Source organism: Neopsephotus bourkii, unplaced genomic scaffold (genome assembly GCF_033783945.1).
Source record: "Neopsephotus bourkii isolate Nb327-2 ecotype Australia unplaced genomic scaffold, CSIRO-AGI_Nbou_v1 NB_107, whole genome shotgun sequence".
Taxonomy (NCBI): Eukaryota; Metazoa; Chordata; class Aves; order Psittaciformes; family Psittacidae; genus Neopsephotus; species Neopsephotus bourkii.
The window spans coordinates 12,169,224-12,184,478 of NW_026900624.1; the positions used below are offsets into that span (position 1 = coordinate 12,169,224).

The following is a 15,255-nucleotide window of genomic DNA, read 5'->3' on the forward strand; positions in this document are numbered from 1 at the left end:
ATTTAACCCTCTTTCCTTGGAAATCATTTGACCTGTACAGCAAAGTTGTTTTTCATAAAAGTTTCAGTCACACAACCATTCATAAAACCCCTTGCACTTGTGTTGCTAATAAAGGTTTATATTTGGCATGAATGGGCAACATTGAGTTGTTCTCTGTTATGGCTGTAAACAATCCTGTTTTGCTATTAGGCCTTGAGAGGGACTTACAATACAGCAGCCTGCAGTAGCCTGTAAAATCCAGCTATCAGATTAGCTCAGCCTGGCCCAACTCTCAGCCAAGTAAAATGCTCCAGGCAATTACTGCGGGGACCTGTGGGGTCTCAGCAGTGGATGAGGAGATCGAGTACATCTGTGAACACCTGCCTCACCAAAGCCAAACAATGCTGAATAGAACCATGAAAGATGCAAGTTGTTGTAGGGCTTCATCTGTTTTTTGTCAAAGCATACAAAGCAGAAGAGCCCATCAGCTGCACAGAAGTACACATCCCAGGTTGTGTGAGCCATGACTGAAAACTGAGGCATCGCTGTTTTCTGTTGCTTGTAACCACCCTGTTTCTATCCCCCGTAGGAAAGGCAGAAGCCATAGAATTAGGAAAGGGGTGTGGGGGGCAAGTAGGACAAGAAAATACACAAACTTAAGACAAAAGGTAGGGTGTTCAGGACAGAAGAACGGCATATGCCAAGCCATTCAACAACATCTTGGACATTGCTACAATGTCATTTCTGTTATATGCTTCTGGAAACTGCTCTGCAGAGTCCTGCTTGACTGTGGTTCCTCTTCATGTCAGTTGCACTAATTGTGAAGTGCAAAATTTCTGCCTAGCAAAAGGACCAGGCAGAAAGCACGCCACAATACAGTAAACCAAACTGCTCACCCCACCTGTAGGGATACCTGCTTCCAGCCAACAGGAGGAAATAAGAGTAGCAACTGGTACTTCACCTGAACAGAGAGGAGGTGATCAGAAAGAGAGCAGCTTTAGCATCTGGGAAACAGAAACCTGGAAGTAGCAAGAAACCAACCGACTGTGACTGTTAGTAGCCCCAACAAGACTCATCCTCCTTGGGAAAGGACTAAGAGACTGGTGAGAGCCCAAGCGGTCACACTAAGTTATTTGCCAGAAGCAATAATGACTGCCCTTGGGATGGGTGGCTGTACCTCTCAGAATCACAAGAGGTGACAGTTCCTTGAGGTTGCAGTCCAGAGCTGACACACTTCAAGAGTCCTTGCCTTAGCCCATCACTAGATGCTGCCTGCAGTATCAGCTCTCCTCAGCTGACAACCTCAAACCTCAACCTGCTGCTCTGAACACCACTGTTACAACAGCACTGTTATGACGTGAGAGCTCCTGCCTGAAGGGTCCCGTTGCACACTTAGTCTGACAGGGGAACATCTGAAAATGCTTCACACTGAGGTCATCAAAACGGAGAGAAACTTCCACTGTAGTTAGAGACTCAGAAGAACGAGTGGTCTGAGAAGCAATGACTGCTAGCACGTACAGACCAGGTCTACCAGTTCACTACTCCATGCTTCAACTTTCACAGCTATCAAATTCAGAGTACAGAAGCTGTTCTTTATAAAGCTTATATAATCTACAGATGGAAACTGCAAGAGGGGGCTTAATGTAAAGATCCTGCCCTTCCACCACAGAGGGGTACTTCAATAGTCCTTTTGACCCAAAGACAAGACACTCCTTTCTCCTACACAAAGTTCTTCCAGTTAGGGCTACCCTTGGACATTTTGCAGAGTGCAGCACAGGAGGCTTTCAATAGCCTGCAGGATCTTTAAATGTTACCATTTGCTCAGACCCAGATGCAACCCTCTCGGGCTGCTGTAAGAGCAATGGAACAGGTACATCCATTACGCATGTCCAGTAAAACATCACAAAGTGAGGAAAGGTAACAAATGCAAAACAGCAGGTCAGCCTGCTGCTCCTATCCTAATAAGCAGAGTTAAGCAAAGGGCAAGCTGAGATGGGGAAAAGCAGAACACCAGCAACATGTGGAAAGGTTCCTGCCTTGGCCTTTGCATACAAGCAGCCTGTGTGAGCAACCGCCTTTTCCAGACTGCATACCAGCAAGTGGAACATTATCTCCAGTCTACTTCTTTCAGTTGTGGAGGACTCAAAATAGCATGGCACTCTCCACAATAAGAGGGAAGCATGGCACTTCCACTCCTTATTATGGAATGGCCAAGCTCTCTCAACACCACAGATCCATGCTTAAGACAGATTCCTCTTATTGCTCAGCTCACAACTGCTTTGCCAAGTCACAGCCATCTCTGGGATCACCCTGCCCAAGCAGATGGAGAAAGCAACGCCTCTTGAGCACAGCTGAGTTCGCTGCAGCTGCTACCTCTTGATAACATTGTTAGTGCAAGTTGAGGTTCTTCTCAAACATGTCTCCTGCTCCTCAGAATAGAAGGTAGTCTGTGAGAAACTGCTTGGTAGAAGAGCAGCAGTAGAGAAAAAACAGCACCTGGGTCTATGTTTAAAAACACCCCTAGATGGGAGAGAAAGCCCTTGCCTGCTCCCTAACTCAATTCCTCTATCTGCAGTTCCTGCATGGGGATTCTGCTAAGAACTCAGAAGTAATCACCAGAGCAGTTGTAAGAACAGGCCAAAGCAGAGACTGAACTCAGCTATTCTGTCCATTTATGTCCCCAGTGCTCCTCCTCAGTCACCTGTAAAGTGCCTTAGCTAGCAGAGAACATGGAAACTGGCAACAGAAGGCCAATAAGCAGGACTCTGGACTCAGCAATGTTCTGGTAGCTTCCTTAGCTAAAACCAAATCAACCCACCACTTTCACTCAAGCTGACAATAAAGCACATCCCGCCACAGAAGCTGGTCTGTATGCCCTTTGCTGTCTGGAAACTTTGACAGAGATGGGAACAGTCTCATCTTCATTAGATAACTGATTCCAGTTTCAGAAGAGTTTGTGCAGGTATTAAAGTTGTCAGCCTCCATGTGGCTTGTTATAAGGGATCCTGGATGACAGTGCAGTGGGCAGAGGAGTCTATTCCAGCAGGCTCCTGACACTGCGTGGTGCTGCTCTGCTGCCGTTTCTCAGGAAAATACAGTGTTTTGTGAATCAGATTTTTGACAGCGGAAACATCATTTCTTTCTACAGAAAAGATAAGACAGTTGTTAGGGATTCTCAGCAAGTAGTACACTAAACCCCCTACTCCTCAAGAAGCATGTGAAACTCTAGTTACCGGCACTTCATATGCCAGCAGGCCTTCCTCTCTGTTTTCGCATATATATCCACCCTTTCTGCACTCACCCACACCCAGCTGCTGCAGGAGACTTCCAAACTCTGGGTTACAATCCAGGATTTTCAACAGGTTGGTGGACTCCATTCTCTCCAGCTGCACATCCCAGTAGATGTAGATTTTCTGATTGAAGCTGACATAAACCAAGCAGGGGCTGTTGCTTCCTCCTTTGCATGCATAGAGGCCTGCGGAAAGGCAAAGGCAAGGCTCAGGCTGGTTCCATGGAGCTCCTTGTCTCCACTTGAGAACAGTAAAATAAAAAAAATAGTGGGGAAGACGAGAGACCCCTGTAACACTCCCCAGAGAACACAAAAAACCCCCCCAAACCCAAACCCATCACAGACAAACCTTGGCATCACCTCCTCTCACCCCAGCTTTTCCCAGATGCCACCAGAGGAAAGACTTGCTGGGTCTTCTGCAGTAACACACACAGGGAAATTACTTCCCACTACAGACAGACAAAGGACTCCAGGTCTCCCTGAGGGGAGTAGTAGCTTTGAGGGAGAAATGCTGTGAGGACTGCCTTTGCAGTCAGGCTCCACACCTGCACAGAATGCGCTGACATTCTCATCTGCTTGAAATCTGGCAACAGTCCGATTGTGGTCAATGATGTACGTCTGACCATCCCACGCACAGGCAATCACCTCCTCGTGCCCATTGCCCTGTAGGAACCATAAGGTCACATATTAACATGGACCTCAACTATTTCCAGGGGCAGTCAAGAACTTTCCTGATTGTTCAGAGACATGCACACTATTGTCTGAATAAGATGTCACTTCTGGATGCCTTGTTCAGTCATTTTGCAGTTGTCCACTCTTTTTGCACTTGGAGACCATCTCTCTCTTCTCTGTTGTAATCCTTATGTATCATAAGATCTTATAGACAGAGTATTAGCAATGTGTAAAACCATTTCACTTTGCAATATGATAAAAGAACAGCTGAGGGACAAAAAAGTTCACAGCAGGATGCTGGGCTCACTAGGTCAAACACAGCTCAACCTCTTGCAGATGGACAGACTGACATGAGTGCAAAATGCATCAGCACAGTCAGAGCACTCTGTGTCATCCTGAGATAATCCCAGCCTTTTTCAACCAAGTCATATTCCTTCTGCCCTTCTTATATTCCTACACACAAAACCATGCCGAGTTTTTGCCTTGCTCCCTTCCAGCCCCATTCACAGACACTCACAGTTACATCCAGCTTTTCCAGAGCAAACAGCTGGTGATCAACCTGCACAGACCAGAGCAGCTTGTCTGCTCCCTCCATGAGTTTCAATGTCCCTAAAGGGAAGAAAAAAAAACTTAAAATAAGTTTTGTCTTGAAACTATTAGAAGGGAACAAGATGTTTGCTAACCCTGGGCCCTACACATTCTGTCAACAACCAGGGTCTGGCGCAGGCAGAACGCTGGGCCAGTGGTACAGGCTGTGTTTGATAATAGGTAACAGTGGGAAGCACAGCAGCCCATTATCTTGCTGTCAGTAACTGGAAACAGGAGGAAAAGTGGCAGCAGCCCTACTGAATGGACTGTGCTTTACGACAAGAAGAAAACCGGCCAAAACTAGGCTCCCAAAGTACAGTACATCAACAGATCTCACATGAGACAGTGAGTGAACTCGAAGTTTCTCACCATGCCCTGCAGATCATGTCATCTCAAGACAGCATGTTGACAGTTATCAGCTGACAAGTGGCTGGCTAATAGCATGGCATGGCCTCTTGCCTGCTAAAACTATACTGGACACCTACCTCACATAGGTATTTTTCTATCATCCAGATATATTGTGATAGTACTGGGGAGTGGAGAGAGGGTAGCCATGAGAAAGTGGAACATAAACATGAATCTAGCTTCACAGTACCATCCAGCCTTGTTATAGCTTATGAGTCAACCAGAGTGAGGCAGGAAGCCTTGCAGATGCAGAAGCTTCAGAGTTCAGGCCCACAGAGTAATCAGAAATTCCCCAGCACAAAATCATTGGGAGGGTGGACATCTGGCCCAAACAGGCCAGGCTGCAAAGGGAAAGCACAACATACTGTCTCCACATTGTGCTTTTTGGACAGAAACCCTGCATTCAGCTCATTAGACCAGTCCTATTTTGCACTTGGGGCACAGCAAAAGAACCTGGTTCCAGGCCTGTTGTGAGGCCAGCTCCTCTCTACCAATACTCAAGTTCCAGCATCCATTCCTTTTACTGCTTTTGAAAACAATCCAACTCCTTCCAAATTCTCTCCTGTGGTAGTCTCTCGTCTACAGGAATGGCACTTTTGAATTGGCATCTCAGACAGTTGTTTGAAAAATGGGTAAGCAGGCAACTTAGAAATCAGCAGCTGAAAGTTCTAGTCTCACTCTCCATCTCAAGCTTTCAGTGTGCTTTTGGGCCAATGACCTAGACTTTTCATTTTCCCAGCTTCCTGCTGCAACATGATACTGATACTTCTACCCAGCATAGGCCATAGGACCATACAAATAATTAAAGTTTGTAAAATGCTTTGAAATCCACAGATTAATACACTGTACCAGGGGAGCGAGAAAGGCAGATATTGGTAACAGAAAGAAAACACAACAGGTTTTCTGGAGAGAGCAAGCCTGTGCTACACCAGTAGCAGTGAGGAGCAAAAAGACAGGCTCAGCTTTAATGTTTCATCGGGCCCTCAGATACAGGCATGTTATCACGTACCTGGTTTATGGGGGACTTGATCACAGTAACAACTCTTACCTTGGCTTCTGTCTTGGTTTTCATGCCTTCATAGAAAATATGTCAGCAGAAGTCTTGGAGTCAAATTCTCCTGCCTGACTCAGGAAGTGTTTCTGAAGCTCAGCTCCCCTTCTTTCAAAACAAAAGGCACTGTGCCCCTGATTCCCTGCTTTGAATCAGTGACAGGCCCTGGCCACCCCACAGGCCTTTCTTCCAGGACAGCAGTAGGACTTACCATCCAGAGTACAGAGGGCAAAGAGACCTGAGCCACTATTCTCACTGGAGGAGCCTATAAATGCAGAAGAGAATTACAAGAGTTGATGCTGTTTTCTCAGTGTTGTCCCTGCCATCTCTTAAAAAAACCCCAACAAAACCCAAACAAGCTGCTCCATCCTGCTTCCTTTTTGCCCAGCCCTGACATTCTGCTTATGATACCTGCAGATTCTTGCAATCAATTGTACTTCATGACTTTCATTTGTAGGACACTGGCTTCTCAAAACTCAGGACCTTCTGTCACTTGGTATCAGCAGGTCTGGCTCTGCTAGTTGTTCTTAAAAGAGTTTGCCTGTACCACATATGCACTTGCAGGCCCATGGCAGTTCTGATATTCATCACATCCTCTCTATGTGATGCATGAGCATAGGCAGGACCATCACAAGGGACAAAGTAAAGAACAGTTGAATCCAAGCAAGAGTATTAAAACTCCCCTCACTGTTTCTTTCAAGGGCAGGAACACGGCCTTTGACTGTTCTGGCAAGTTACAGCATCAAAAGCGAGGTCTCACCAGAAGGACAAAGCTTTAGTCACATTAGCACAAAAGCATTTCATGGCAATTCCTGAATGAGTGTGTACAGATCATGCTACCACCTCTACAGTTTTTGTTACAGCAAAACTGTACAGAAGGTGTGATCCTCTCCCACCAAACACTGGTCTAGAGACAAACACAAGAGCTAGAGAGCCCTTTACAAGCAGATTAGACATGTGTAGCTCATCTACACACTCAGCCCTGGTTTTCCTGGACTATATTTACACAGCTGTAAAAATCCTGCAAGCAACATTCTCTCTAAAATGTCCTATATACCACAGCTGTGTGCAGGACAGCACTGACAAATGTGACTAGATACATCTGAAGAGGAGACTCCCTGACCAGCAGGCTGGTTCACCCTTCAGTACACTCTCTACCTAGCTACCAATCAGAAAAGACATGCAAGGTCAGGTTTTGAAAGTGGTGTCACACTTGGCAGGACTTGGAGCTGTATTTAACTAAAGCTGCATTTCATCCTTTCAGTGACAGTGCAGGAGAGACACTGTTTTTCTGGGGTCTACAGGAACCCAAGAGACCTGGCAGTGAGGTACAAGCCAGCAGAGCTGAAAGCAAATAGGCAGTTTCCCCAGAGAAATATAACACTGCAAGCCTACCTCCACTGCCCATAGAGAGCTCCAAGCTATAACAACCTGCACACTTCCAGAACACAGACTACCCTGTCTCTGCAGATCAGCTTAAACCAAACCAGCTGTTTTGACTGCTCTATTGCCCCTAGCTGACATTCATCTGTACAGGCTCTGATCCAAAAGATCTGCTGTGCTCCCCTTACAAACTGGTCAGCATGATACTTTTAGGCTGTTTCATTACCGATGGTTCAGAATTAGTGGACTTTTCCCAACCTTCTCTTCATCCTTTACTGTGCCTTAATTTTTTGCAAGACACCTTCATTAGATGAAGAGCTTAGTATGCAGTGAAATAACTGATTTCATGTTCTGTTGACCATGTTGCTTATAGCAGCATCTGAGATGCTTAAAACATAACAACTTTGGAACTGAGGAGGAAGAGCTGGGAAAGGAGAAGAGAAGGGGGTTCACTGGACTGCTCTTCTCCCCCAGCTCTAAATTATATAGGGCAGCCTAAACTGCTTCCAGACAGCACTGCAGAGGGTAGCACTTGGACAGAGCAAATGCAGCTAGATTTTCTGCTTTCTTGTATTATGCTCACAGGCTCCAATGGGAAGTGAAAGCTGCTTATCCTCCATAGGTATCAAAAGAAGGGTTCGGCAGATGCACCAGGCACACATCAGAGCACACAGCATTTACACAGGGAAAGCAGTGGCAGTGTGTAAGAAAAGTCTGGACACAGAAGCAACACGTGAGGGCTGAGAGGAATGAGTAGTTCTGGAGGGTTTAGATACAACAGCTGAATGGAATACACTGGAGGGAGACAGAGGACAGTGATATAAATTAAATAGGGAAACTCTGAAGGGATTGGGACTGCCTAGGTGAAGGAAGAGCAGGATACAGATGCCAGGTACTGGGAATCAAATGCTTAAGCACACAAAAGAATAAAGCTGAGGCTGTGGAAAGGAAGAGATGTGTCTAGGGAGTAAGAAGGGCATAAGCTGCAGCCATGCAAAAGACCAAGGACATCTGCAGAAGCAAGGCATGGCAGCCTTTTACGATGACTAAATGCAGACCAGTGGAGGCTGCTGAAAAACTGCTGTGCTAGCTGAACAGCTGGATATACCTAGGGAAGGCACAAAGCTATAGGAAGTTCAAACACAATAATCCAGCTGTCTTTCTTTGGGAGCTGGCTAACAGAAGCAGAGCTCCCTCTGTTCTTGCAGCTCTCTCTCACTGGTATTTTTCAGCCACAGGAAATCCGATTTAATGCTGGACTGACATACTGAAAAACGATCAATTGTTGGGCCAGAGACCCCAAGCTCTTAATCTCTCACCTCGTCCAATGCTACCAATTAAATGAGTGGAAACATTCTTGTTGTGAATCCGTCCAGATGTTTGGTGCAGAATAACGTCTCGAATAGGGCCTTCGCTAGGAAAAAGACACAGAGACATTAGAGAAAGGCCAGGGAACCATGCCACAATAATCCCAAGACCAGTGTACTCCAAAGCTTTATAAATTCAGAGACTGGTAAGAGTTTGTGCATAGATTAGCCCTTTAATGGCAAAAGCCAAGGCAAAAAATGCATACCAACCCAGGTATGAAAGGAACTCTCTAACGTTTAAAAAATGAAAACAGAATGATTTGATACATCAAAAACCTGTAAAGAGCTCAAAACAAAAAGGAGAGGAGCACATGCCAGTAGAACATGTATTCCAATCAAAGAAAAAAAAAAAAAAAACAAAAAAGACAATTTTTATCATTACTGCCATGTAAGCCTGGCTGCTTTTCACTCAGGAAGCATCTACCTGGGCTTATACAGATTCATCACGGATCATGCCTGGGCCTGGCTTCTTGCTAGGAAGTATCATTCCAGTAAGGTCTCCCAAGACATCAAGGAGCCTTGCCTAGCTTCCCTCCTGCAGTTTTCTGGGTTTGCCTTAAAATCCCACAGAACACCATGGAAGCACCTGAATCCCCCTCAAGGGCCCCTCCAATGCCAAAGACAATAAACTCTCTGCTCATCCTGATTGCTCTGGTTGTTATTTACAGCACTGGCTGCTAAAGGTCTCATTAGGAAAACCTCCAATTACCTCTCCTGGAAGAAAAAAGTGAATAAACTCAAAGTACCACCCTTGGCTTCAGAGCCCAGCTTTTCAGTTGCTACCCTTCCCACCATTAGATAGGTCATAAGATTACCTACTACCTTTTCTCTGAAGATCTAGGTCACTCATTTCCCTACCTTAGCTCCCAGTACTGTCCCCCTCAGTGAGGTGGTTTTGCCACTCCTTGCCCAAACCAAGAAGAGTGGGATGGAAGGAAAGCAGCAGTATTCATCTTTGTGACAGAGACATGAAGAGTGTTCACAGAAGGTATGCTTAAGTCCCAGCAGTGCAAGGTCAGAGAAGCAAGGACAAATAACAGCACCCCCCTCAGAAAGATGGTGTGGTGGTGCCCCCTTGTAATGGGCATCTACAGTGGAATCTCCTCATCTACCATATGCAGTAACGCTCTTCACCTGCCTGGGGCAGAGCTGTCTCTTCCCTCTGTCGTGGCCTGCTGCTCAGAATCCCAAGTGCACAGCAGAACCGCATAACCACAGCCTGGCTGAGACACCATCATCTCCGGTGAGCCATCAGGGCCTGGGTTCACAGACAGGCTGTCCACCTATACTGGCAGAGGAAAAACACTGATGGAGTCAAACTGAAAACTTCAAACACCTCAGAAAAGTTCACTATCCTCCTTGTACCTAAACCTGAGTATGGCAGATCTTCTGACAGAGCTGAGCAGGAGCGGAACAAATCCAGCTACAAGCAAAATGTCCAAGTTACAGTAAAAGGTTATGTTTCCCTACCAGACACACTACTTAAGAGCAACACTAGTATTTTCTAATGCTCTCTAGTTGGGTGAGAGCAACCAACTGGTCTCCCAGACCAACCCACCAGCTGCTCTGCATGTACAGGACAAGCACTGGGCAAATCTTTCAAGCCATTAAGATGACAACTGCTTTGTTCACAGGACTGAGATCTTGTGCTTCCTCCCCTGAGACTACCACCTCTTGAAGACTATATGATAAGTTCTGCTCCGAGCACCCAGTTTCCTTACCTGACCTTCTAGCAGCCATTTCTTCAACAGGAGCAGCTGCCCAGATACATGGTCTGAATTCTCTGACAAGTCCTCCCAGCGGAAGGCACGTACCACTCTGTCAGTGTAACCCACCACCAACTCGCACTTCCCATCTCCATCTGAAGGGAATACAAGGAGATAGATGGGGTCTCTCAGGCTTTCATAGCCCCAAGAGCCCCAACATTCATAAAGCCCTGTGCTGGTTTCCATCATCTAGCACCTCTGAACATCCCAATCCTGTAATGAGAATTTGCACTTCAGGAAAAGTCCTGAAGTTTTTGCTTCTTCCACCCATGACTCAGCTGTAGCTTGTTAGAGCACTTATTTCAGCAAGACAGTAATTTCCTTCTGTGAGTCCTACACATTTTCTCTCTCTTACCCCAAACTCCCTCACCCTGCACTCCCACACCATCTTCCTGGCTCACCAATGTCATTAATCAGCATGACCTTGGTGTTGGCAGGAATGTGCTGCTTGAACACTGGCTTCTGCTCTTCTGCTGCTGCCAACTCATGGTGGCCTGAAGCATCTGGGTGTTTTGAAGTTGGAGAAGTGAAGTCAAAAAGATGAAACCAGCCTTCTGCACTTACTGCCACCACAAGATTCTAAGACGGAAGAGAAAAACCTTTTGATTTTTCCTATTTTAGAAACTGTGGAAGATCTTTCACAGCAGGGTGAGGGAAGATACAAGGGTAGATCCATCAAGATCAGTGACTGCTACAGAGGCAATAAGAGAAGGTTTTTGGTCAGCAAGCTACTTAGGTACTGCAGGGTCCAAACTTTTTGCTCATCCTTGTCAGACCAGGATTATCAGGCTGATGTGTGCATGCAATCCCCAAACATGTGGCTTTCCCAATGCTCACTTCAGCTCTGCTCCCCACTGGAGCACACATAGCTACAGTATATTAGGCAGGGTGCCTAAACTGGGACTTTTGGACTCAGTGGTCCTAGCTTAACCCCAAGAAACAGCAGTCCAGAAAAAGGAGTCATATTAGACCCAGTGGAATTTGCTTGGGAGACTAGACTATTCAGTGGCTCAGTCTCATTTAGATGACCTTAAACGCACACAGCCAAGTGGCAGATCGGCCATAACCCACACCAGGGACCAGCACAGAACAGGACAAAAGTCACTATGGATACGGAGCAACCTTCAAACCACCAAAGCCTTGTGGCACTCACACAGGGGGATGTGTAAATGAATAGTGCTTTCTGAAGCCAGGATGGATTTCCTTGCTCACTAAAACCTATCTATGGCTCATAGAAAGATATGTATATCTATATGCATATAGCTATATGTAAATAGGACAATTTTAAAACCGTAGTGCTAAAACTATGAGCAAACCTGGAGAAAAAGCACCTGCAACCTGTCCTTCTCCACATTCAGGATACGACATGACCCTAAGCACCTCCCACATGACCTACAGACACAGCTGGGAAGTTTGGCTGCTCTCACCTTTCCTTTATTGCATATATCTCCCACACCAACACACGTGAGCTGAAAGAGAAAAGAAGGCAATACATGAGGAAGAGAACTCAAACAGTGCTTTGGGATAAGCTTCTGCTCTATTTCCTCTTCTCTCATAACCTTCTCTTAAACTCAAGACAGCCTTTTCAAGGACAAAAGAGCAATGTCAGGGACAGAAACAGATGTGCCACACAACTGCCCAGAGCCCCGGAACCAAATCCACAGTGCACAGGAACAGGGACAAGGTGCGACAGAGGCCGGTTCCTGTCTTCAGTACTTTGCTCATCACTTTTAGCCCATGGGGCTAGCTGTGGGCAAAAGCAAGGTCTTGCATATGGCTACATCAAAACAAGCATGACCAGCAGGTCAAAGGAGGTGATCTTGCCCCTCTACTCTGCTCTCATGAGACCTCACTTGGAGTACTGTGTGCAGTTCTGGTGTCCTCAACATGAGATGGACATGGAACTGCTGGAACAAATCCAGAGGAGGCCACGAGGATAGTCAAGGACAGCTAGGTGCACATACACCAAAACGCCCAACCATTAAAAGTTTTGTCTAGAACTGACCATTCCTTGGCAAGATCGCACAGCCCAGGGTTTGCTGTCGTCATTCTTGTAAACATAGAGCTTCCCGTTGGTGTCTCCCACCACTAGCTCATTCAGCTGCATAAAAGAATTGGGTTAGTAAGAAGAAATTCACAATTACAGCAACATTCTCACATAGCAATAATTGAAGAATTCATATATAAAAATCACTCTGTAGGAAGAAGCAGCAAAGCAAAACAAGACTTAGAAACAGCCTCAAGCCAATAGGAAAGGTCTGGGGTAAAAAAACACCCAGCAATTAATTTTCCTTTTGCAGATAAAAGAGCTGGAGCTCCTCAGAGCAACGTCCCATTATCTACTGCTTCGCTAGCCATTGTTTCTTCACTGTTTTGATATCCTGCTTCGCTAGCCATCATCATCATCATCATCACGTTTTCTATCATTCAGTCTAGATTGGCTGGATCTTTCTTGCATCACCTGAGGAAGATTATGGCAAGAAGGAAAATGTAACCATCAAGAAAGAGGCTGCAAGAACATTTACAATAGATTTACAGTGGATGTTCAATTTCATTGATGAAGAGGTAAAGGTCGTTTGGAATGGTGATTATTTCTTTAAAGAAGACTTTAGAAATTATTAAATATTTAATAAAGATATTTAAAAATATTAAAGAATTAAAATATCCAACTACCCCTGCTGACAAGCCTACTCTTACCGTCCCATCTTCTCCATCATGCCCCTGTGTACTTAAATTGTGTGCATTTCAATAGGTCCCTGCATATGTTACCCCACATAACACTATTTCCCATGGGAAAATGTGTTTTATCATCTACTGCTTTGCTAGCCATGGCACTTTTCAGGATAACAGAATACAGCTGTAATAAAATATGCCTGTTGAAGAGAAGAAACAACAGCTTACATCTATCTGGTGAAGCTAACTCTTCCTAGTTACAGACAAATCAGACCCATGAGAAAGAAATGCATTTGGGGGGGGGGGGGGGGGTTGACAGCAACACTCCCAGTACACGATCTCCAGCATACAGATCAAGAAACACTGCAACTCAGCTTTATCCTTTTTGTGATCCACTGTGCCGCAGCAAAGCATTTCCACACAGCTCTACATCCCTGCCACCGCAACAGGAGAGGTTTTGGGGCCAAAACTTAAACTCTCTATAGCCACACACCATCCAGGGCCCATGCCGAGCGTGCCCAGCAGGTCTAACGGCGATGGAAGCACTGGGACAGTCAGCTTGCGAAGGACCTCTGAAGGCCGCCGGATGAAACCCCTGCATCGCCATTGCTCAGAAGCCCATCAAGCTCCAACGCTTCCCCGGGGTGGAAGCCCGGGGTACTCTGCAGGCCGCCCAAGCGTGCCTCCCGTTGTTAATGTGCCCCACAAACCGCTCCCAGGGACCGCCTGCGGAAGCACCACTTCCCTCAGCCGCGCAGAGCCCGCCCAGGCTCCCCCCCTCCCCCGCCTCCATTGCCGCCTGCGGACCGTGTCGTTGTCGGCGTCCCCCAGGCAGATGGCTCTCGGGAACAGGCTGCCGCCGAAGTCGAGCGCCACACGCTGCACATAGCTGACCGAACGCATCCCGCCGGCCTGCCTGCCTGCGGAGCGCGGTGCGGAGCGGTGCGGCACGGTCCGGCCGCCGACAATGCAACCAGGGCGCGCAGCCGCAACGCGAGGTCTGGGCGGGGCATGGCGGGCGGTAGCCGAGCCCGTTGGGAGAGGCCGCGGCCGGGACGAGCAGTAGAGCCAAGCCGGGCCATAGTGCGGGGATGGAAGCACACTTTTTGCCTTTGCGCTCTGGGCCCTCCGGCAGAGCGAGTGCTCGACTGCTTGTCCCGGTGCCCGCCTGCCAAGTGGGAACAGCGGGCAGGGTGACGGCCTAGCAGGCCGCAGGCTCAGCAGCAGCCCCACAGCTCGGAGACCGGGCTGTGCTTTTCCTTGATCCAGCTCCTGTATGTCACTACTGCCTTCTGCAAACGAGGTGTTTAGCTCCTGCTCGGATCCAAGGGCACAGTCGTACATCGAACAGCACTGAGCTGTGTGTGGTACGCGGTTGGACGAAGATGAGGTCTTCCCACTTCCACAGCTGATAGTGAAATAGGACACTTGTTACGTTAATGATATTGTGCAACTATTACAGTAACACTGCACAAGGTGAAAGATTTGTGAATCAAGAGACAGATGTATGTGGTTAACAAAGTCCTGTAATTGTTTAAGCATTTTTGTGTAATAACACAGAAGTCGGTTTGAACTTTACATGCATGACCTCACTTAAAAACCACCAGTGTGCCATCAACTGCTGGCAACTGGCCCCATGCTTCAATACAGAACCTCCTTTCAGCTGCTCCTTTCATACACAGAACTCATAAAGCGCACCTGCACTACCTGGCAACGCTAAGGCTTTGCTAAGCAAATCGAACCAGCATTTCCTTAACTGTGATAACAGGATAAACTGACTCTTCCATCCCTCACCCACTGCACTGAAGCTTCAGGCATTGCTACACCCAGCAGAAAGCGGCACAGTCCACAGCTCCCTGAGCTACCTCCAACCCACCAGCATTTGGTGAAGGTCTTGTTCTGTGTATGGGGCAGGACAACATGTCAAGCAGACCTTAACACTTCAGTGTTATACAACTACCTGGGCCCAAGCCAGCGCTCTTGCAGGGTTAGGTCCAAGCAAACCCTGGCCCACAAAAACCCCATGGATAAGTGCTTATTGCAGTACTTCTCTCAGCAAAGGAGACCAGCATTTCAAACTGA

At 46.9% G+C, this 15,255-nt stretch overlaps 2 protein-coding genes and 1 long non-coding RNA gene across 3 annotated transcripts in view; 2 read left to right on the forward strand and 1 right to left on the reverse strand.

The window, feature by feature from the left end:
- The window catches only part of NRIP2 (nuclear receptor interacting protein 2), a 32,332-nt gene extending 19,194 nt beyond the window's left edge, over window positions 1–13,138 (forward strand). Inside the window, exon 6 of the mRNA XM_061360870.1 lies at window positions 12,932–13,138. Within this exon, the coding sequence (XP_061216854.1) occupies window positions 12,932–12,994 (63 nt within the window). The 3' untranslated portion in view covers window positions 12,995–13,138. The remainder of the gene's footprint in view (window positions 1–12,931) is intronic.
- LOC133216323 (uncharacterized) lies at window positions 2,319–3,569 on the forward strand. The gene is made up of 2 exons (XR_009726617.1): window positions 2,319–2,457; window positions 3,465–3,569. It is a non-coding gene; the product is annotated as an uncharacterized LOC133216323 (long non-coding RNA).
- On the reverse strand, window positions 2,492–14,087 carry ITFG2 (integrin alpha FG-GAP repeat containing 2). Its single transcript, XM_061360679.1, has 12 exons — window positions 13,981–14,087; window positions 12,506–12,601; window positions 11,928–11,969; window positions 10,902–11,079; window positions 10,456–10,595; window positions 9,869–10,017; window positions 8,687–8,781; window positions 6,196–6,249; window positions 4,458–4,549; window positions 3,814–3,931; window positions 3,281–3,454; window positions 2,492–3,121 (listed from the first exon to the last, which is right to left on the reverse strand). The coding sequence occupies exons 1-12, from the start codon at window positions 14,074–14,076 to the stop codon at window positions 2,973–2,975; spliced, it is 1,383 nt and encodes a 460-aa protein (XP_061216663.1). The 5' UTR covers window positions 14,077–14,087; the 3' UTR covers window positions 2,492–2,972.
- Between the last annotated feature and the right edge of the window lie 1,168 nt (window positions 14,088–15,255).